Source organism: Ailuropoda melanoleuca, unplaced genomic scaffold, assembly GCF_002007445.2.
Source record: "Ailuropoda melanoleuca isolate Jingjing unplaced genomic scaffold, ASM200744v2 unplaced-scaffold5927, whole genome shotgun sequence".
Lineage (NCBI taxonomy): Eukaryota > Metazoa > Chordata > Mammalia > Carnivora > Ursidae > Ailuropoda > Ailuropoda melanoleuca.
This window is the reverse complement of record NW_023233025.1, coordinates 102,975-126,375: the sequence shown is the minus strand read 5'-3', so window position 1 is coordinate 126,375 and position 23,401 is coordinate 102,975. Positions and strand designations below refer to the sequence as shown.

Below are 23,401 nucleotides of genomic sequence, written 5' to 3'. Positions count from 1 at the left end.
CCTTCTGCCGAGATGGCGCTGGGAGCCTCCTGAAACCAACACGCAAGGGTCTCGTGCTGGAATGTCAGGGCATGAGAGGCTGCATGTCCGGTGGTCCTCCCCACCCCTGCGCAGTCTCCAGCCCTTCCACCTGGAAGGTCCTGTTAGCGCTCCCACCTGAGGTCAAGGCCTGCGCAGAGGCGGCCTCTCTGAAGCCGGTGCTACCTCCTCTCCCCAGCGTCTCTGCCCAGACCCTGCTGCTGGGTGGGTGCGAGCTCCGAAAGCCGCTGGTGGGGGGTCTGTCCCCGCCCTGCCTGCCCTGTCCTTCCAGCGCAGGGACCAGCTCCCAGCACGCGGTCTGGCGCGTCTGCAGCGTGAACAGACTCCAGCTGCACCTGCTCTCCCGCTCTGCCCTAGTCAGCCTGGCTGCTGTAACAAATACGCCTTCCTTCCTTTATTTCTGCCTGGTCTGGGGGCTGGGAAGTCCAGGATTCCCGGGGGGCGGCAGGTCAGTGCTGGGGAGGGGGGGGCCTTGGCTGCATACTCACGTGGCAGAGAGTAAGTTCTGGGGTTTCCTCCTGTGATGGGGACACTCATCCCGGCCCAGGCCCCACCCTCATGACCTCATCTGCCCCTCCTTGACCCCCAAAGACCCCTCTCCAGGTGCCACCCTGCTGGGGTTAGGGCTTCAACCAGTGAATCTGGGGGCCCAGGCCTTCAGTGCATAGCAGGCCCCTTAGAGAAACAGAGAGGAAGACATACACCGCCCATCCCCCGAATCAGCTCTGCCTGATTGTCTTGTTCTCTGTGCCTTTTGCTTCCCCTTGAAAGTGTATTGTTTTGCTCTCAAAACTGAAAAAAAAAAACAAACCTGCATGTGATTACTTTGGACGAGTCTGTTCGGGGAATGAGTTCCACAGTCTCTGCTGGACATCCCGTGGCTCCACCAGCCCCTTGTTTCCAGCTGTCTCCTCTCCGCTGCCAAGCAAAGCCTCTCAGCGGCCCCCCACCGCCCGCTCTTCCCTGCCTGGCCACGGGGTCGGGCCCTGGGCCTCGGGCCTCCGCGGGGCAGGGCCTTGTCCTAGGAGGGTGCGTTCTGAAGGGGTTGTGCCGGCTCCCTTGGATGGACCGCCCTCACCTCGCGGGACCGTGGGAGTGCACAGGGTCCCCTGCAGAGAAGAGGCTGCAGGTGGAGCTCACGGTGCTGGGCAGGCCAGGGGACTCCAGAGCCGGGTCTGCCCCCCAAACCGCACCTCAGCTGCCTCGGAGAACAGGAACAGGAACGTGTCATGTCCACAAGGCCTCTGGCCTGAGGTCAAGGGGCCTGCATTTGGGGTCTGTCCTTGGACACCGAAAACCCCCCAGGCTGCAGGTGTGCTTTGGGAGCACCTAGGAGGTGGGTTGGAGCTCTCAGAGCCCCCTGCTGAGGCCAGGTCACCCTCACCTCCCCACCGCCTGCGCTCGGCAGGCAAAGCAGACACGACAGAGAGCAGGAAGTCAGGGAAGGGGTCCCAGACCTGGAAAAGTCCACCCCAGACTGCGGCCCCACCCTGCAGAAGGTGGAGGCCAGGCCATCAGAGAACCCTCCTGGGTCTTGCCTGAAGGAGGCACCTTCTCGTCCCCTCCTCCCAGTGGTAAAAAGACCCTTTGGACTCTTTGTTTTGCTGTCCTATCCTCCCTTCACCCTGAAAGGCTTTCATGCCCTGGGACAATGTAAACGGATGACTAAAGCCTTCTCAGAGACCCTCGTGTGGTGGCCCGTCTGATCGCATCCCTATCGGGCGTAGTCCCATGCGAATAAAAACTTGTGTTCTTAATCTAAAGGATTGTACAGGCTCCCCGTGGTTGCTGTGACAAATCGCCAGAAAACTAGTGGCATCAAACAATACTAATTTATTTCTTACGGTTCCGCAAGTGAGAGTCCCGACCTGGGCCTCGCTGGGCTGAAGTCAAGACATTGGCAGGGGCTGGGTCCTTCTGGAGACTTGAGGGGAGAACATGTTTGCTGGCATTTCCAGCATGCGGAAGCCCCTTTCTCTGCCTTCACAGCCAGCAGCGGGCCACCTGCGGCCCCCTCCCTGGCCTGTCTGCTTCTCTGACCCGCCCGCCTCTCCCCTGCCAGGACCCTGGCAACTGTGCTGGGCCCCAATGATCCAGGCTTCTCCCCCCATCCCAAGATCCTTAATTTAGTGTCTGCTAAGTCCCTTTGGCCATGTAAGGAAACACATTCACGGGAGCCGAGGACGAGGATGTGGTCATCTGTGGGGGCCACTACTCAGCCCGCCACCCGGCACGCTGAGGTGGGTGAGAGCCATGGAGCCGCCCAGCACAATGCAGAGACGACCAGAGGGAGTGTGTGGCCTCGGTCCTGGCTGCGTGGGCAGCTCCCAGTCAGCGCCCACCGCCCGCTTGCCGTACTTGCCGAAAGAATGAACATATCCACCAAGAAGTGAGAGAATCGCGGGATAACCAGAATGATCGCGGACGGCAGGACTGCATGCCGGACACGGAGATCCAGAGGGAAAGAGCATCCCTCAGAGACAGCTGCTGTCTGCTGCACACCGACCACATGCCAGGCACCGAGTGAGACCTTCACCCATCACTTTGTTTAAATCCTGTCACCCTTGGGAAGCAGGAACTAAGTCCATTTCACAGATGACAGAAATGAGGCTCACAGACGTAATTCACCCAGAGCTGGATGTTTAGCAAGCCTAAGTGGTAAAGCTCGCATTTGAATTCCAGAGCCTCTGGGCTGCCTGGATGGCTCAGTGGGTTAAGCATCTGCCTTCCGCTTGGTCATGATCCCAGGACCTGGGATCAAGTCCTGCAACTGGCTCCCTGCTTAGCGGGGAGCCTGCCTGTCCCTCTGCCTGCTGCTCTCCCCGCTTGTGTGCTCGCTCTCTCTCTCTCTGACAAATAAATAAAAATAAATAAAATCTCGAATTTCAAAGCCTCTGGTCTTAACCCCTCATCTGTTATTTTTTAAAAGCAAAAAGAAGTTTCACAATGCAGACACAAACCAGGAAGGTGGCTTCAAATAATGTTCTGGTGACTAACTTGGACAGAAGGAACGTATGAGCTTTTTCCTGGGGCAGGAAATGCAGACACACACACCAGCCAGCACACCAGTTGCGTATTCTTCCTGGAAATTCATAGCCCCTGGTGGTCAACCACGGCCCCTAGGGATCCACAAAACCCAGCCTGTGGAGCCTTGTCTAAAGAAATTCTGCCCTTTGAGGCATTCGGTAGTGGAGTCAGTCTCAAATCTCTGACTCCGTGGGAGACCGACCCCAAGCTCACCATTGGTATAAATCTGGAGGTGCATACGTGGGACGTGCCTAAAACGGGATGTGGCCAGCAGGAGTTTTTCTTTCTCTCTGTTGGCTAAGTACAAATCCAAATCTGCTTTTAGCTATAAATCCACCACTATATTATGTCTTGCTCAAATGGGCTCATTGCCACTGTTCACATCTGTTAGTCCCCATCAAGAGTTCTGCGTCAGGACCCAAACAAGGAATTTTTTTGAAGAGCTTTTAATTTTTTAATTTTTATTTTTTTAGAGAGTGAGAGTGCATGAGCACGAGCGTGAACTGGGGTGGGGGAGGGGCAGAGGGAGAGTGAGAACAAGAGAGAGGGAGAGAGAACCCCAAGCAGGCTCCACACCCAGCGTGGAGCCCGGCACGGGGCTCGATCTCACAACCCTGAGATCATGACCTAAGCCGAAATCAAGAATCTGGTGCTTAACCAACTGAGCCACCCAGGCAGCCCCCTAAACAAGTTATTTTTATGTCCAAATTAGAACAACAGTGCTGAAGCCAGACAAATGCAGTAAGGAGACTGGGACATCTGAGAACAGAGCAGGAATCCCATATGTTCACACCAAAAAAAGAAATCGAGCAACTGATCTCCCATGGAGTGGAAGAACATGGAGACACGGTGCTTCGGCCACGGCACGGCTGACGAGGGGCTATCCTGTGCACCGGGGTCGCCCCGCAGCTTCTCCGACCTCGGCCTGCCTGCTGCCCGGTCCATTCCTCTGTCACTGCCCCCCAAAAGTAACGACAATGAACATATCTCCAGACATTGCCAATGTCAGGGGTGGGGCACAAATCACTCCCAGTTTAGAACCATTGAACTGGAGAGGACGGGACAGGAATACCACGCATTGGGCACCACAGGGGAAAAAAAAAAAAAAAGCAATGATTTTTTGATAAGCAGAAAAAGATAAATAACTCTCCATTACTTACCTACCTGGAACAAGGCACTCAGTGCTTTCTCTCTGCGTGTATGCATGCATGCGTGCGTGTGAGCCACACATCCACACCCCTGCACCCCAGAACCTCGGAGAATTCACCTGTCAGCGTGGGGTGGAGAGAGCACTTCACTGGTCGCCTCTCAGACTCTTGCATCCTCCCTTCCCAGGGTCCCCCCAGCTCTGCGTGCAGCCCCTGTACCGAAGCAGGACCCGTGGGGACCCAGGGCACATCCCCTCCTCCTCCGCCAGCAACTCGGATCTGCCCTCCCCGTCGCGCCCCTCCCTGACACTCACCGCCACCTCCCTGGGCTCTCCCTTCACCATCACGCGGCCTTCTGGAACACCACACTGTCCGCGTGTTTGGTTCCTCCTAGAAGGCAGCCAGTTCTCCAGGGCTCAGCAGTGACGCTCTGCACAGGGTGGTCTGTGGGAACCCAAACTGCGGGAGACCCGCTAGACCTTAGCTGGAGGGGACCTGGTAGAAATCTCCAAACCGCAAGCCAGTCTTCCCGGTGGTTAGTAATCACCGGCAGTTTACAACCAACACCGAGGGGAAAGTTCCTAAATCACTAACACCTCTGATTTCTGCGGGCAGTTTTGTGTGGTGTGGTTTCGCTTCCAGCCCTTCTGTTTGTTTGCTTGGCGGCCTGGCTGGGCTCCAGGCAGCCCGGTTACACAATCGCGGCCTCACGGAGCGCCAGCCAAGGGTCTGCGCCTCCCCCTTTCCCTGCAGTTCCCACCCAGCCATCCCAGTGCCTGGCAATGCTGGTCATGGACGTGGGCCCACTCCCGTCCGGCTGTCAGTCACCAGCCGCCAGCTTCTGCGGCTCCTCGCCCAGTCCCCTTGGCAAGACTCCGAGCTCTCCGAGCACAGTGGGATCTAGACCATCTTCTTTACACGGTGGTTGTCCTTAATAAAACCCCGGAGCTGCATCCACACGGTGTCTGGCCACAGGGGCGCAGAGAGACGTCATTCCCAAAGAGTAAGACTCGGAATCAGCACGGCGCACCCAGAAACCACACCGGAGCAGCGGGACAGCTCCGAGACGCACATGTGGATGTCCAGTCACCATGCGAGGTCAGCAGGGGTCCTCACATGACCGGCATGAAAGATGACAGCCACCCGCCTCGGGCCCTGGCTCCACACTTTCTCACTGGGGACCAGGGCTCAGCACCTCTTCGTAGGAGGAACAAGGGATCGTGTCACCTACTGCAGGTCTGCAGGGCGAGGGACGCGCCTGAATCCATCTGGAAGGACCAACGTGGTATTCTCGGGCCACGAAGAGGCTGCAGAAATGTGCCTTCAAGCCAACAAAAGCTGTCAGATACCAAAGAACTCACCAACCTGCTTTTCAGGGGTTAATTCTTTCCGAGGCTCTTTGGAGAGAAGCAGCAGGGAACACAGTGAAGCCAGACCCCAGCAGAGAGGCAGCCCTGGCGGCTGTCTCTCTCTTCTTCCACCCGAATAAACATTGCCCCAAGGGCCCTTTGCAGGCGAGCGCAGCTAGCACGGAGGGGGGGGGTGTGCAAGTGTGTGTGTGCGTGCATGAGCGTGCACGGGTGCTGCAGGGGGGGCATGAAAGAGAAGGGGTTTGGAAAAGCTTAAGAAGTGCTCCGTGCCCTAAATCAGAACCCGCACACAGGGTGCGGAAGGGCAGTTACTGTCCAGTCGTCAGTGAAGTGCCTACAAGCAGTCCAAACACGGTGTCGTCATTGGCTCGAATCTTCCGACAGTCAGTCTTCTTCGGAGACGGTAAGTGCAATGGGGACAATGTGCACACAGACCGCATTTTGCAGTGCAAAATGTGTACCAGAAAGTTCTGCATCAGCCATGATGCTAGCCACTCCCACACCCCTTACCCATAGAAAAATCCAGTTTGGTGAAGCACTTTCCTGCCCGTAAGATCCAAAAGCCACCCAAACACTGCAAGTTCTCTAGAGCTTAAATAATGTCCATTTTACGGGTGAGAAAACTGGCTAGAAATGGTCCCACTTTCCTCCGGATCTAGGACACGCTTACCAAACTGAATGTACAAAATACTGATTGATAGACAATGCTTCAGGACACGATTAAGAAAATCAAATAGGATGACTCCATTCGCAAAAATCCCACTTCTCTACAGCTGGTCAGAAACACCCCAGAAAGCGAAGCAAGTCAGCCATTCCTGACCAGGGGAACGCCTTCTGTCTTGATGTGGGCTGTGCAGTGGCAAAGCACCAATGAGCCCCCTGGAAGCAAGCCTGCAGGCCTGGGGTTCACGGAACCAGGAAGGGGGCCCCGGAGTCTGGAAAGGAAGACTCATCCCGGCTTTTGTGGCAGGCATGGCTCTTCCACTGCGAGGCCCGCTAATTTCATGGCCTGGGGGCGCACAGGGCAGAGCAGGCCCAGCCCGGCTCTTAGGACATTTCCTCCCTCTGGCCGAACAGGGACCTCTTGCAGGGCCACGGTCTGAAGCGGCCGCAGAGGAAATGGTGATCTCAGAAAAATGTGTTCCCAAAGGCTCAGCCTGCAGAAAAGACTGTGTTCTCAGCCAAAGGGGCAGACCCGGGAAGCCATGCGGGAAGAGTCCAAGGGGATCAAGTCAAAGCTGGGTCCCTGCAGGGGCTCAGGAACATCTGCAGGTCAGTGCAGGGAGGGGAGGGGGATAGGATTCAGCCAACCCCGACCAGCTGCCCCCTGACAAGGAGGCAGAGGGCAGAGACAGGAGGAGGTGGGGGCATCCCTGACCAGGATGGGGAGACAAGAGGTGGGGGCATCCCCCACAGGGATGGGGGCTTAGGAGCAGGTAGAGGACAGAAGCAGAGGACAGTTGTAGGAAGGCCTTCTCACCACCCCCACGTGTCTCCCAGGATACCCCCCCAGAACGGGAGGCCTGATGTCAACCCCCAGGGCGCTCTCCTGAATGAGTCCCGCTACACCTGAACAGTTCTCTGGCCGCAGGACAAGGTGTGCACATTTCCCGTCTCCGAAAACCTCCAGAACATCACAGTTCTCCTGACTTGCTGTCTTACTGCTTCTGGGGGTGCACCCAGCTGCTCCCCGATTCAGCCGGGCCTGTTCTCTATCTGGTCACCTCTCCATGTGCCAAGTCAGTCCAGATAGGACGCCACTCCTGTAGCTAGGTTAGGGACGGCTTCTGTCTGGGCCAAGCTTGCCAATGCTTTATTCTCAAACAGGTGCACAGGGCAGCCAGAGGGCTGGGGCAGGGAGCTGAAGCGGGTGGGTCAGAGGGCTGCGGCGGGGAGGAGAGGCCGGAGGACTACTGCACAAGAGCAAGGGGAAGGCAGTTTGTCTGCACTCCTGTCTCTCTTACCTTAAATTTCCCCAGCAGCCCATGATCTGCTGAGCTTCGGAGCTGGGTTACTCACCCCCCGGACAGCTGCTGGAGCTGAGTCCCTCATCAGGTTGGGTCCAAAGTATGGGGGGCTAAGACCCCGAGGACTCCCTACCGAGCAGGTGGCTGAACACCCCAGGAGTCCGGGGACAGTCCCACTGGCATCACGTAGATTTGCAGATATGTCTGCGCTCCCCTAGGATATACAGCTCCCATCCCGCAGGTGTTCATAGGAACCAGATGCCCTCCCTTCTCCCCTGCAAGGGCACAGACAGACCCATCCTGCAGGCTCGCCGTCTCTCCCCTCTCACTGCTTACAGTTTACCCCATAGGAAGAGTCCACACTTCTGGGTTGGCTCCTCGGTTCCTTCAGGGGTTCACAGCACCCAGCTTACAGCATGCGGAGAAGGTGCACGAACTTGCTCTGGTTGCAACTGAGGGTCTCCGCCTGCACCCGGCACCCCACCCACTCTGGACATCCCTCCTCCTGGGCCGGCACTTCGGCTGGTGGCTCGGTGGGGGAGCTGCCCGCACCTGTGGGGCCGTGGGGGCTGCAGTGGAGGGTTCGTCACAGCCGGGGAGCCGGACCAGCCTCCTGGGGGAGCCCTGGGCTCCCGCTGCGGTGGGACCCTGGCTTCTCGCGGTAACCAGTGCCTGCCGCCAGCCCAGGAGGGAGCCATTCTCTGCTTGCTGGATCGCTGCCCGGAGGGGACCAACGTGGTGCCAGTCCTGTCTGCTGGGTTGCTGGAAGTTTCCCTTTTGGAAACAGGACCTGAACTTCAGCAGCACTTAAGGCTGCAGAGATGAGAAGCACCCTCCCTGGGGAGGACATGGGAGTGATGGGGGCTGCTCTGAACTTTATCCCTTGGTCCAAGATCAAGGCCCAGCAGAGCCAGTGCCAAGTGAGGACTCCCTGGTTCACAGATGTCTTCTCACCACGTCCTCCCCTGGTGGAGGGGCTGGGAGTTTCCCGGGGTCCCTTTCATATGTGCACTAATCCCATCATGGGGCGCCGCCCTCATGACCTCATGACCCCCCACCTAACACCACCACCTTGGAGGTTAGGATTTCAACACAAGAATTTTGGGGGATGCACCGAGTGCACAGACTGGCCCAAACTTGCCCACACCTGTGGTCTGCCACTAATGGTCCCAGGATGCCGCCGGGGCACCAACCCCACGCGGAGGCATGTGGACCCTCCAGCTCAGGCCTCGGCCTCCAAGCCACTGCCGCTGCTGTCCCAGGGGCTGTGAGGGGCCAAGGGAACCTGGCCTCACCCCAAGGGAGGGTGGCAAATCCCAGTCACCTTGCAAACATGGGGGGCAGACACAGCAGCGTGGCTCTGGGTCCCACGCACATTGCTGTCGCTAGCTCTTTGCAGCCCAGGAGGAGCTCAGGGCTCTGTAGGGCAGGTGCGTGAATAAAGAGACGATGGCAGCCCCGTGGGAGGCCCTTTACTGCCCAGAGCCCAACACAGAGCCTGGCCAGACTTCTGACACGTGAATATGACATATGGTATCACCTGAGGTTCATCTAAATACATCAATATTCTAACATAAATGTAAACCGCAACTGGTACTGTTTTGGGGTGTTGTTTTTGTTTTTTTACTTCTTTATGCTGTAAGAAAACTTGGTGGTTTTGAGTTTTTTGAGATATTGATGAAGACCAAAACCCTTCGAGTATCCAGGTTTCAGTAAAATGCACGAGAGTACATCTATTTTATCTGCCCGTGAAAACACTGAGAAACTCCAGTTCCACTTGGCACAAATATTACAGAACCTGGTCTACAACAGACACCGCTGTATTTCATGTTCAATTCATTCAACTCATGACGTCACTCAAAATACAAACTGGCAAGTACGTGAGTCTCTCGAACGTTTCTCAACACCTACCTCAAATCACAGCATGCTTTCCTACACACATTGTGACTGTCTCTGGAATTTGTACCAAACTCCCAAACCAGCAGGTGGCGATCCGGAATTCGAAAGGGCCCATCAGACAGTCCCTCGACGTGCCAGAACATAAGTGCCCCTCCGTGTTTCAGGAGGGAAGAAAAGGCAATTCGAATACGGTAGTTTTAAATAAAAAGACTTTATTTATGACTTAAGATAGCAGCTAACAATTTAAGAAAGCTCAGGGAGATATTACTTTCAAAGGGGGGGTATATATGCACCTTAGAAAATATTTGGCTAAGTCATAAAATTAGCATTTTTAGTCCTCTGTAAAGTGCTGAGAAATTTACCTCTGGTGATGCCTGCATTCATGGCTTTAAAGCCCTCAGCAAGTACAACACGGATACACGAATCCACGCGGAGTGTCACAGGACTCACTGCTCAGCCGCAAGCTCGCGGAGGATGCTGCGGAGTGACAGGGTGAGTAGACGGCAGGGCTGCCCGCCTCGGCCCGCGTCCCATGGCCACACTGACTAGCAACGCGAAAGAGCCGGCCGGCGCCCTCTCTATGCGTTTCCTACAACAGGGAAACGCACACCTTTCAAACACGGGCATCAATGCTATTTGACACGAGAAGAGAGGAACAGTGTGGCACAGACGCTCGAGTCTGAACGTTGATAAGGTATTGAGCATTTTGGTTCAAAGCAAACATTATTTGTGAAATGTTACAGATCATATAGTGACTAAAACATTAACTGTTAATTTTTAATAGAAAGGCAATATAAAAATACCACTTTGTTAAAATATACAATACACACATGACACCACTTTGGAGAACCCAGCTCACTTCAGAAAGCAAACCAATCCGGCAGACCCGCTGGACTGGCGTGTGTTCACTGGCTTTCTTCATTGTTACACACTCTTTTCCGGAATTTAAAGAAAGACAATATAAATAAAAGCAGTGACTCCCAATCAAATTATTATTCTAAGAGTTGTTAATAAGTCCATACTACTGAAGAGGATGCATTTTCCCAGACGGTCTTACTTTGCAAATCCTCTGGGGAACAGGACACAAGAGAAGGTCCAGAGCGTCCCGGGTGTACGGACACCACGGCGGTCAGGAGCGGGGTGCTCTCCCACAGCTTCTGACGGCCCTGTGTGCTGTGCTGCCCCTCACAGTGTCTGCACCTGGCTCTGCTCGTGGAGAGGGGATGGGCCAGCACGAAAACACCACCACGATGATATTGCACGTTTCTTCCCCCAAAGACCTAATTCATCCTCACCCAGTGTAGACACTGTCTACAGCCCCCAGGTCACCCGACCCAGCTGAAAGCCGTCCTCGGCCACGAACGCCGCCGCCTCGGCGGGCCCCGGGCTCACGCATTCAGCAGGGGGATCTGCCAGACCATGACAGAGGAGGCCAGCTCCTCCGGGCGCTGCTGCCGGGCCTTCCTGCTCACCCGCCGGTGGCCCTGGCCCCCGCATGCCACCAGCACCGAGCTGGCTTTCGCCCTCCTGGCCCGCCGCACTCTGCTCGGCAAGATGTTGGGGAGCCGCAGGAGGTCATAGACGACACTCTCCTCCAATCTGGGCTCCAGGGAGCCCGAGCCCTGCGAGAGGGTCAGGGACCCAGACGACGAGGAGAAATCGCTTCTGTGAGTCACGGAGCCCAGCGAGCCTCCCAGCCAGATGGCGTCCGCGCTGCTCTGACTCAGGCCAGGCCCCTCGCCAGGGGGCGCCTCCTGCTCTTCATCCTGGGGTTCCGCGCCGGGTGGCGGGCTGTCCGCGGGCTTGTCCTTGTCTGTCCTGACGGCGGCGGTGGCCATGACCAGGAACTTGACGGGCCCGTTGTGCGCGTGGTAGGAGACCATGCCTCTTCCTGAGCGGGGAACATTCCGCGGCCGCCGCGTGCAAGAGACAGGATCACAGAGGCATCAACAAGCATCTCTCTCTCGTCCAAACCACAGAAGCCCACACAGAACTCTGACACCAACGGACAGCTTAAAACCAGGGTAGCGGCCAGGTCGCATTCGCGTGGACTTTTTCCAAGAAAGCTGTCAAAGGGATGGTCTAAACTCCTAATGCCCACATGGGACTCTTACAGCAGTAAAATAGCTGTTTTCCTGCTCCGAGTATGAGGGTCTCCTCACCCGCTCTACAGAAATAGATTCGATTTTCCTAAGTTGTGACTGAAAAATTAAATGCCAGAAATGTGTCCATTTTAGGCACAAGATGCTTAAAATGCCAGTAGCTTCCTGCCATTTCTCATTATAAGAAGGTTCTGTAAGTTTAGAATGAGTTCCTTCTATGGTTTTAATTAAATTGGAGACTTTTCTATTTATCTAATTATTTATTTAGAAGGGACTTTTCAATTTAAGAGTGCTGTGAATTTAATTTTAAAATCCTCACTTAACCCAAGAGCATGTGTCAGAAACTACGCAGAGATCTGTTTTGAAAGAACAATCAATCCCCGTCCCCGAACGCCCTGACCCTGTGCTGTCAGGTGGGAACAGGGTGTCCGCGCTTTTCAAACGCTTCACAGGTGAGGTGACAGGAACATGGCAAGTGTGTGCCCTTTGTCACACAAGACCCGAGCCCTCACGTTCATCCCACCTTGGCCAGAGCCGATTAAATTAGAGGATTCCTTAGCCAGGGTGAGCGGCCATTCCTCAAACAGAGCGGCAAGCTCGCAGGTACAGGTGGGAATGCAGAGGGGCAGGAAGGCTCAGACACGAGCAAGGGAGGGGTCCTCTGACATGACAATGAGGGGAAAACGTCTCCATGCCACCTAGGGAAGGTGAGCACATGTGTTTCCTACACGCCAGGGATTTGCGCCCCACGTGCACCCCAGAAAAATGTGGGCCAGTATCAGCGGAAGTGGCCAGATGGACACGCACAGAGGCCTCTCAGGCAACACAGAAAACGGGAAGCTAAACACCCACGTGAGACGCACGGATGCCCAAGGCGTCCGTGCACCAGCGAGCGTGAGCGAGCCAGTCTCACGTGCTAACAAGGCTGCATCTCGACAGCAACAGTGAAGCAAGAAAAGTTACGGGGGAATATGTATGTTAGGGGGCAATTCTAGGAAATGGGAAAAACAGCAAAATTACAGATTTGGTTTTTTAAGTTACAAACTGGAAAGACTACAGAGAAAAATCAATGGAATGAGGATATGCCGCTCAGAAGAACGGCTCTGTACAGTTGTGGGGGGAAGGGGCGCTGAAGGGAGGAGTGGCGCCACACGCGGGCCGGCGGCAGCTGGAGGCTGACCCTTCACCGGCACCGTGGAAAAGGCGTATTCATTGCATGCGATGTCATGAGTGCGCCATATACGGATCATGATAAAAACACAAATGAAGACAAGAATGAACAAAACTGGAATCCTTAACCTAAGAGGTGGCTCTTGAATTTACGTAAACCACAGACCTATTGACGATAGGTCTGTACAGCTCGCTGAGGAGGGAAGGGTGTCTGGAGTCACATGAAATATTCTGGTGTTGTCATTAGGAGGAAACCGTAGGAACAGAATCCTTACTAACATTCTGGTGAATTTCCTACAAATCTTTTTCTCCGAGATTTTTTCCCACATGGCTGATATCACCTAATCAATATAAAATTTAAGATCTTGGTTTTACTTGTAGAATTAGTGTTTTTCTGTATTATTCAAAGCTCTACACAAACATCACTTTTACTGCTTTGTTATATCCTAAAATGGCAGCACAACCATTTTCTTAAAAATCTCTTCACCTCTAATTTTTAAGTTGTGTCCTATTTTGTGCTACGAAAAATTGAATGCTGTGTCAAATATTTTTTTTGCACCTTGCTCCGTTCACAGGCTCGGCTGCTTCCCGAGGCAGATTTCTGAAGTGAAAAATCCTGACTCCAGACACACGAGCATTCTCAGGCGCGTGATCCAAAATGCCAAATTGCCTCCTGAGAAGGCTGTACCCATCTGAACTCCTACCAACATTGCAAAAAAGCTTATTCAGATGCTGAGCTTCCTTCTTTGCAATAGGAAATTTAAAAAGCATCCACTGCCATTGGGCAAAATCGTATCTAAATGACAGAAAGTAGTAAGTGGCAATAAAGGGAACATGAAAACATGTTTTGGGGTAAGATTCTCCCAGGGCCACTAACACAAACAGCAGAAGAGCAGAAGTAGGAACTGATGATTCAAATTAATAGTCTACAGAGCATGCAAAAAGAAAAAAAAATTAAAATTTACGTCTTTTAAGCAGCTCCCAGGATGCGAAAGCGTGACAGAGACAGAGGGCTTAGTGAGTGCACAGGACAGGACAGGGGCCCGGGAGGCACAGGTGTGCAGAGGTGTCTACTCACCAGTCACCTTGGGGATGCCCTGCAGACGCGGGACGGGCAAGGCCACCACGAAGCCCAGGCTGGTGCCGACCATCAGCAAGCCGTGGCAGACAAGCAGGCTGGTCACAGACAGGCGCTGGGGCCCTGGACGGAGAGAGGGATGCGGAGGCGGTCTCGACAGCCGTGCCGCGCTGGGGGCAGGTGCTCGGTGCCCCGCCGGGAAACACCACCGGCCTCCAGCCAGAGTGCTCGCTGTGCCAAGCACACCCTCCCAGGGCTCTCCAACCACATGCTGTGCTCACTTCCACCACAGGGAAAGACGAGGGGCCGGGCTTCCGTCCTGGGGACCCTGCAGAAGGAGCCACCACGCCTTCCAGGAGAGAGGGGCTCTACCGCGCCCAGGACGGACGTCCCTGCCCGCGCCTGACAGCACAGCTCAGCCACAGCAGGTGACCTCCCGCAGCTTCTGTTGGAAAGGAGGACGCGCCCGGGGCTGGCATGGGAAACAGTTTGGGAAAGGTTCATAGGAAACAGCAGAGTCACACTGGCCTTTATGGCTTTGGCAGTTTGTCTGGTTTGGTTTATAGCCACGGCCCCAAGGCCCAGAGACATCACACCATTCGCTCTGCACCGTGCCAGCTGGGAGGGTGCTTCTGGGCGCCCGGGACTCGCCACTACCATGCTACGGCCGCGCCTCCGAGAGTCCCGGGGACTCCCAGCATTCCTCTGCTGGCTCTAACGCCGACACACAGACAAGAACGGTTGTTTGCTTGTGAGAAGTGAAGGTGGCGTTTAAAAACACGTGCTTCTTCTCTTCTGCAGAAATGAAGGTTACTTCCAGTATGTCTGCATTCCACCTGAGGACCATTTTGCAAAAGAGACATGGACACAAATGGTCTAACACAAAGGCCAAAGATAGATTAACATGACTGTTTTTTATGAATTTTCTTGTAACGACAAAAAAAAAAAAAAAACCGAAGATCCCCCCCAAAAAAACCCAAAACAAAATCTACAAAAAAAAAAAAATTTGTTTCATTTCTCAATATAGACTTACATGTTTTAAAAACTAATAGTGTTTATGTTCCCAGGAATTCTGGACATCTGCCTATTTGAATGACTGGGTTTTGGAGCTGGGTGGGCACTCTGTGCTAATTTTTGCATACAGCTATAAAATACCTATAAAACACACAGGTACAGGTGTGCAGGCACTTTCAGAAGCAGAGCCCAATTCACAACCGTTGTTACTGAGTGACACATCACATGTTGGAAGGCTTCTCCACGGGCTGGTAATAAACACACTCACAGAGGGAACAGAAGCAGCAACGAGCCTCAGCATGTGGGAGGAAATGCACCAGCTGGGACTCCCTCTTCACCTCCAGCCCAGAACATAACCACAAGCATGCGGGCAGGGCCCAGCTGCTGGCCAACCCAGGATCAGCTGCTGACTGATTCGCTGCTGGCTAACCCAGGATGAGCTGCTGACTAACCCAGGATGAGATGCTGACTGATTCACTGCTGGCTAACCCAGGATCAGCTGCTGACTGATTCACTGCTGGCTAACCCAGGATCAGCTGCTGACTGATTCACTGCTGGCTAACCCAGGATCAGCTGCTGACTGATTCACTGCTGGCTAACCCAGGATCAGCTGCTGACTGATTCGCTGCTGGCTAACCCAGGATCAGCTGCTGACTGATTCACTGCTGGCTAACCCAGGATCAGCTGCTGACTGATTCACTGCTGGCTAACCCAGGATCAGCTGCTGACTGATTCACTGCTGGCTAACCCAGGATCAGCTGCTGACTGATTCACTGCTGGCTAACCCAGGATCAGCTGCTGACTGATTCGCTGCTGGCTAACCCAGGATCAGCTGCTGACTGATTCACTGCTGGCTAACCCAGGATCAGCTGCTGACTGATTCGCTGCTGGCTAACCCAGGATCAGCTGCTGACTGATTCACTGCTGGCTAACCCAGGATCAGCTGCTGACTGATTCGCTGCTGGCTAACCCAGGATCAGCTGCTGACTGATTCACTGCTGGCTAACCCAGGATCAGCTGCTGACTGATTCGCTGCTGGCTAACCCAGGATCAGCTGCTGACTGATTCACTGCTGGCTAACCCAGGATCAGCTGCTGACTGATTCGCTGCTGGCTAACCCAGGATCAGCTGCTGACTGATTCACTGCTGGCTAACCCAGGATCAGCTGCTGACTGATTCGCTGCTGGCTAACCCAGGATCAGCTGCTGACTGATTCACTGCTGGCTAACCCAGGATCAGCTGCTGACTGATTCGCTGCTGGCTAACCCAGGATCAGCTGCTGACTGATTCACTGCTGGCTAACCCAGGATCAGCTGCTGGCTAACCCAGGATCAGCTGCTGACTGATTCACTGCTGGCTAACCCAGGATCAGCTGCTGAGTGATTCGCTGCTGGCTAACCCAGGATGAGGCTGACTGATTCGCTGCTGGCTAACCCAGGATCAGCTGCTGACTGACTTGAAGCTGGCTAACCCAGGATGGCACCAGGAGCCAGGAGGACACCAACTCCAATCCTTAGTCTTCCTTCCTAATTCACAAATAATCTTGAGTCTGGTTTAATTTGCTGAACTTTTTGATGTGATCAATGCGTTTGTTTTTTTTTTAAGTTACACTGATTTTTAAAAAATCCTAATTTGGCCATTTTATGTGGCTAGGTCCCTCCTGGCAGGCAATGCACTCACTCAGTGGGGACACAGAAAACCTGATTTAACATGACCTCTCAGGACTTTTCCATCAAAATAATTTCCCTTGAATATTCTGGACAAAGTGGCAAAATCTCCATCATGGGATAACTAACCGTGACTGCTTGAGACTTACAATTAACGCTCCTTCTAACGCATTTGCTGTAAATTCTACGCCTTTGTGACCCAGAAATCTGCTCTACAAGAAGTGCGTGCTCGTCACGGACGAGTTCACTGTCATTCGTTGGACGATGTGAAGTGTGACGTGGTTTACGCCAAAGAGCATGAGTGTGACTGTTTTCAGAACAGAACTCTGAACGGAAGATGACGACCCCAGACCCTCTGCACAACCCTCGAGTCCGCAGTGGGAGCGCGCTCAGAGCCCCAAGAATGACCCAGATCACTTCCAACAAAGGGCCTGAGATACAGAATACCAATTTTATATTCAAATTTTGCTCTTTCTCACTTGGGAAGTCTTCATCTTTAGAACCTACTGGAATTTGATAGTCCAGTAAGAGCATAAAAGCGTAATGTTATGTATACCTGTACACAACAAAACCCACTTGAGCCGCCTCACGGACACAAGTCTCGACAAGGTTTAGATGTTCATGCACGCACAGAACACGCAGGTGTGCGGGGGCCGCGAGGCGGTCACGGACAGGAGTGTCCCGGGAGTGACCCAGCCCAGCGGCCTCCAAGTCAATGCGCCTACGAATGCACAGTATAAACACGCACAGAGTTATCTGACAGCAAAGCAGAGTGTACCAACGCTCGTCACGAGGAGACACTGGCCTGCAGGCCTGCTGGTGAGACGGTTAGTAGGAAGGGGAGACATGGCGTCTTGTTCTCTAAATCACAAAATGCAGTGAAAATCAGACCAACTTTGGGTCACGCCTTTCCGAGTGTTGCACTCAAGAGCTGTGGTGGGAGGCGTGACAAATGCAACAGCATTCTGAGTGGAAGCGAATTCTGCTCTCCACACCCGCCCTCCTCCCAGGCTGCGGGGCCACGGTGGCAAGACGACCTTCGAGGAGACTAGGAGATGCAGGTCAGGCGTCCGGCGCCGCCGAACACTGGTCAGTGTGGGGTAAACGAATCCGGGAGAACACATGCTCCCGTCTGGACTGGATGCTCGCCTGTGCTTCACAGCGTCAGAGAGAGACCGGAATAAAGACCCACGACAGAGGGCCCAGCGGACAGTGGTGGAGGGAGCGTGTGTCGGGACCACAGGGGGAGAGTTGAGCCCGCGGTGGACACCGGCGTCCGGCCCTGCGGAGGGTGCGCTCGGGGAAACGGTTGTCGCCAGATGCCCAAGCATCTACTTCCCGTCCTCTCGGCGCTGACAGGGCCCGTGTGGGGCCGTGACCAGCACACGCAGAGCCACACAGATGGAAAACACAGGGAGTCATTAAAGGGTAAAACCAGCCATGAACACGGTCACAAGAAACGGAGGAAACACCACCCACACGTGGGTCTGTAAAGGCGCCAGGGACATGAGGTGGGCAGGCACTGGGCGGAGCACAGTACTGGGAGAAGTGTGCTGCCTGGAGCACGTCTGCGCTAGCCTGTGGTGAGTCCGGACCCACTGTGACCTTAGGAACCAAGGACGGGACGACAGTGGGTCCGGGGCTCCCACCACCGGGGCTGCTTGTCCAGTGAGGCTGGCTGGACAACAAGGTCAGGACTCGGGGGGCTCAGAAGGCAGCCCCATTGCAGCAGCCACACCACCACACCACCGTTCCCCTGGATGGACTTGGCCACTCACTGGCAAGATGACTGTCTGTTCTGCCAACAGGTGAATTTGACTTTGTTTCATGCCATCCATGACCAGCACTCACCAAGCCCCAAATGTGTCACCCACCCTATTCCCTGCTGCCCTCTCCCCCCAATTCCCTCCCCAAGTCCAATACCAATATTCCCCTTGTCAGAGGCCAGCCTTTCTAGAACTAGACCCCTTATCCTGTTTCTCATGCATCAACGGTAACTGTTCCTCTAGTACCTTCTGCTTAAGCTACAAACATTTTCAACATTGTTACCAACCACCAACCACGACTAACCAGCCAACAACCACCTAACAACCAACAACCAACCAACCACCACCAACCAGCCAACAACCAACAACCGACCAATCACCAATGGACAACCAGCCAACCGTCAACCACCAGAACAAAAACCTCCCACTGGTACCACCACAGTCTCACTACCCAACAATGGTTAAAGAAATAAATATACGTACACAGGGTACCTGGCCAGAATGTAACTTGCACTGAATTTGTGAGATTTTGATAACTTGCTTTACTGCCTACATGGGCAGGGGACCCAGATAACTTCTAAGAGGTTTTCTTCACATTTATGGGCTTATAGAATTTTAAAAAATTCCATCAAACATGTAAAGTCAATTAAGAGGCAACTTGACTGGGGTCCTCTAATCTGGCTCAGCCTTTTGTTACTAACTTTTCCAAGCTGAAGTCTAAATTCAATCTCTTTACCTCCTTGGTTTCCACTGCTTTTAAAACATTTGCAGCAAAGCTCCTCCCTCACACATGTGCACACACCACACATGTATAAACCCACACTCTCATCTGCACACGATTGCACCTCGCACATGCACACAATACATGTGCACGTGTGCACACCCACACTCGTGTATGTGCATGCACACATGCACACAAAGCATCCCACACGTGTGCACACACTCCCACACCAGCACTCAGGCCACGTGCTCGGCCGTCCCCGCCTGGTGCTCCCCTCCTGGCCCCTTGGATGCGCACTGCACCCCTTCTTTCTGACTCTGCACAGTCCTCTCACCTCCCGAGGCTGGTAGCTGGTGCTCTGACCTGACACTCTTTGCCCCGTCCCCCTGTCCCTTCATCGCTCACCCAGGGGGATGAACTCCCCAACGGCAGCCCCTTTCCTGACTCCCTGCCCACGTGCCAGACCCTCCTTCCAGTTTCCTACGGGGCTGCTCTGCTCAGCAGCACCAAATCCAATGTACTGGTTTTCCCCAAACTGGCTTTTTGTGACCCCATGTCCGTTGATGATTTTATGTTCTTCCCAAAAACCCAGGCCCCAAATCTCAGACTTTCTGGCCCTTTCTCTCCCTAATCAGTCTTGTCCCAGGGGACTCTGCTTCTCCCTGGGTTCTCCCTGCTGCTCGCTAGGGTGGGTCCCTCCAGACCACAGGCGGGTCCCCACTGCCCCTCCCTCCCCTTCTCTGCAGGCTGCTGCCAGGATGTTTCTTCTAAACTCACGGCCACACAACCTTTCCGGCCTCTTCCTTCCCTCCGCCCCTCAGCTCCTGCACAGCGGCCACCTGCTCGTACACACTCACTACGTGCCCGCAGGTCCCAGCCACGTCCTTCCACACACTAGCTACAAGCCTGCATGCGCTAGCCACGTGCCTACAAGTACCAGTGATGTGCTTACATGTACTACCGACGTGCGTACACACAGCCATGTGTCTGTACACACCAGCCACGTGTTTGCTCACATCAGCCACATGCTCACATTCAGCAGCTACACACACGTACCAGCTACGTAACAGACACATACTAATTACCAGCCTCTACATACCAGATACACGAGCATATTCTAGCTACATGCTTAAATATACCAGCTACGTGAGATACAAACGTATACATACTGACTAGAGGCTCATACACACTGACCACGTGACCACACACTGCCTACATGTGTATATATGCTGGCAACGCGCTCGTACATACTAGGTGCCTGCTTGTACATACACGCTACATGCTTACACGCTACCCACGTGCCTCTGTACACACAGCACACACGCTACACATATGCACATGCACACTCTAGCCACACGCACACACCACACACGCTAGCTACCGGCTGTCCCCGCCGTCCCCATTCTGCACCTTTGCCTGTGATCCCCTCTGCTGGGGGCATCCTTCCTGCTCTGTGCCTGCTGGGCTCCCAGCCGAGATGCTGCGTCTCTGGCTTCCCCTGAGAGCCCTGTCTCCCCCAGTGAATCTTTTCCTTCTCTCCATTCTTCAACTTGAGGTCCTTGCTCCCACAGTCTGGTCTTATTAGGCTCAACTACAAGCAATGTCTACGGTCACGGGCTTCTGACCTATAAAAACCGTGCTTTAATTTGGTTCTTGCCCTGAAGGGGCCGCACCTGCACTCCACGCCCCCTACCTTCTCCCTCAGGACCCTCCCCGTCCGGATCCAATTACCTGGCAGCATATGGTGAACAGGGGTGGCTATGTTGATGTCCTGCAGATGCTTGAGTGTCTCCGTGTGGAAGAGGCGAAGCGTGGACCCAGAGGTGAAGGCAATCCAAATCCCCACGCCAGCGATGACCATGTGAGAGACCACCATGCCTTCTTCCTGGTGGGCCTCGAGCTGGTTCTGAGGAAGTCAAGGAGAAGTGATGAATGGGGCTCTGGTGCAGCCGGCTTGCCACTGTGTCACTGCGAGCTGCCGCCGGCCCTCTGCCACAACTTAACACCCAGGTCGTATGGCTATCCTGACCATGAGTGTCCAGATGGCACTCTAGAGAGGCTCAGCATGACCCCCAAGGACCTACAGCGAGGGGACCACTACTCCAAAACCACAGACACTTCTGTCAGCGAGACACACAGTAGCAATCAAACTGCTCATTACTGCTCCCAAGCAGATCAGAGCGCTTTCCAGAATGTCACGGTATTTCCCAGGGACGATGAACCCCAATAGCCTGCGGAAAGCCTACCCACCATGGAGCTGGAGTCCAATGGTCGCTGGCAGGTTGGCAAGCGCAGGAAAGCAAGAGGGACAAAGGAGCAGGGAGCAGTAAGGTATGGGAACGTGAAGCGCCGTTGGCGGACGGAGGCTGGCCAGCTCCCTGGGACTCCAGTGTGGAGCCGGCAGCCCCCTTCCCCAACTCCAAGCCAGGAATGGAGGCCCACGCCCGGGCCTTGGGCGAGCCCTCCGAAGGCCTGCCTGCCCACACTGCTCCGAGCGCTCGTGGGCTGCCTGCGGGTCTCTGGGTCTGCACCCAGCCCTGGCCTTGTCCCCAAAAGCCACCTGCTACTTCTCTGTGGGACCAGGTCCTTCCTTCCCAAGCATCTGGCCGCGCTCTGACCCTTATCTCTATCCTGACGACCCTGCTCCACACGGACCCGTGGGAGGGGAATTCTCTAACTTGGCTGCAGCACGGACAGGCCAGCTCTGGGTGGGCAGCTGGCAGCACTCCCTGACAGGTCTGGAGAAGGGGTGTGCAGGGCTGAAGCTTGCAGCGTCGCTGTGAAGACACTCCTCTTCAGAGCAGCCCCTGAGCTCTGCGGCAGATCAAATCCCCCACGGTCCTCTAAATGGCTTGCTTCTCTGATCTCAGCGCTGTTCCCGAACATCAAGGAATGGGGGGGGGGCGCTGTTCAGAGCCCATCGCTCTGTCGAGGATGCTGCGTTTACACATCTTGTGTACCTACCCCACACAGAAAGGGGTCACCAGGCTACACCCCTCACCCACCCCGCAGCCTGCGTGGCACGCAGTGAGCCCAGCAGAGGGTGAACACGTGCATTTCCAGTGCAGTCGATGGCAGAGGCTTGTCGACCTGTGACCCGAGAGACCCAGACAGGGAGTGGGGCCCCACCCTCCAAGCTGGCCTGGACCGCCCCACTCCATGGCCATCACAGGGACAAATGAGGCTTCACCCTTCTGTGGGCTTCTCCGGGAGGAAAGTTCCATTTTTGTCTCTCAGGAACTAGTATGGAATTCCCCAGACGAGGGCTGCAGGAAGCGGAGAGGTAACTACACCCCATGGCTGCGTGTCTGCCTGCGGGACTAATCATTGGTGTGGCGGCGGTGACGGGTGGGGGGTGGATATGGGAGATGAGAGGACGGCACGCACCCCTGTATGCGCCCCCTCGCCCCTGTGAGGACAGGCCGGCACTGCCCGAAGCGAGCACCAGACGCCATCACAGCACAGCTTGGTGGCCCTCAAGCGAATCCAGCAGGCCCGGGCTGGGGCCCAGAACCAGCATTTCTAGAATGTTCCCATGAGTGCTGCTGCTGGGCCACCTTCACCTTTCACTGCTTTCTGGCAAGTTATTTTCTGCTGTTCATCTTCCATCCTCTGTCTTATCGGTCACGTCAGGTGCCTCTGTGCTGTGCTCCCTAACCACCACAGGAGCGCTGGGGTTGCGCGCTGTCCCTGACGCATGCCGCGCGCTCCGGGACTGGGGTCGCGTGCTGTCCGTGATGGCTGCTGCTATGCCTTCTGCGCTTTGCGGCTCATCTTCCTGGAGCCACCTTCCTCTGCAGGTCCTGTGGGGTCCACCCTACTGGCTTCTCCACGTGGGTGGTCTCCAGCAGCACTCCTCCCCCCCAAAACTGCCAGCAAATTGCCCTTCAGAGAACATGAATGTCGGAACATCTGCTACACATTAAATCCCTCAGCAGCTCACCATTGCCCACGGCATAGGGACGTCCCAGCAGGAAAGGCCACATGCACCCCAAGAAAGCCAGCCAGATGTGCTGCCTTTCGTGGGGTGCCTCCAGCATGGTGACCCTGAGGGGACTCCTCGGAGGACTTACAAGGGCCAGGGAGAGAACTCCCAGCAACTTGGTACTGAATGTGAGGTCCCTTCTGACCGCACCTGTGCCAACCTCACCTCCCAGCATGCCACTGGACTCACCCACACCTTTCTCCCACCCAAGATGCTCCGTGTCATCTCCTTCCAGGGATCCCTGCTCCACCTGGACAGCCCAGCCTCATGGGGCTCCTCGGGCAGAAATAATTTAGACTGTTTCTGTCCTGTCCTCCGTGTTGTCTTCCTGCCAACCGCCTGGTGTGGCCAGAGCCACGACTGGCTGACTTTCTGTCAGCTTTAGGAGGCAGGGTTTTGCAGGATGCTGGAGAGGCACATCCAGGACAAAACCCAGAAGGGCTATCTG

At 54.9% G+C, this 23,401-nt stretch overlaps 1 protein-coding gene across 7 annotated transcripts in view; it reads right to left on the bottom strand.

The window, feature by feature from the left end:
- Window positions 1-9,642: 9,642 nt before the first annotated feature.
- Window positions 9,643-23,401, bottom strand: part of ARHGEF10 (Rho guanine nucleotide exchange factor 10) — a 76,966-nt gene continuing 63,207 nt past the window's right edge. For 6 of the 7 annotated variants that reach the window (XM_034652374.1, XM_034652376.1, XM_034652377.1 and 3 more), the window contains 3 exons: window positions 20,700-20,874; window positions 13,801-13,923; window positions 9,643-11,341 (listed from right to left, as the gene is read on the bottom strand). In XM_034652374.1, the coding sequence (XP_034508265.1) occupies window positions 10,839-11,341; window positions 13,801-13,923; window positions 20,700-20,874 (801 nt within the window). In that variant the 3' untranslated portion in view covers window positions 9,643-10,838. The other variant, XM_034652380.1, reaches the window with a different exon arrangement.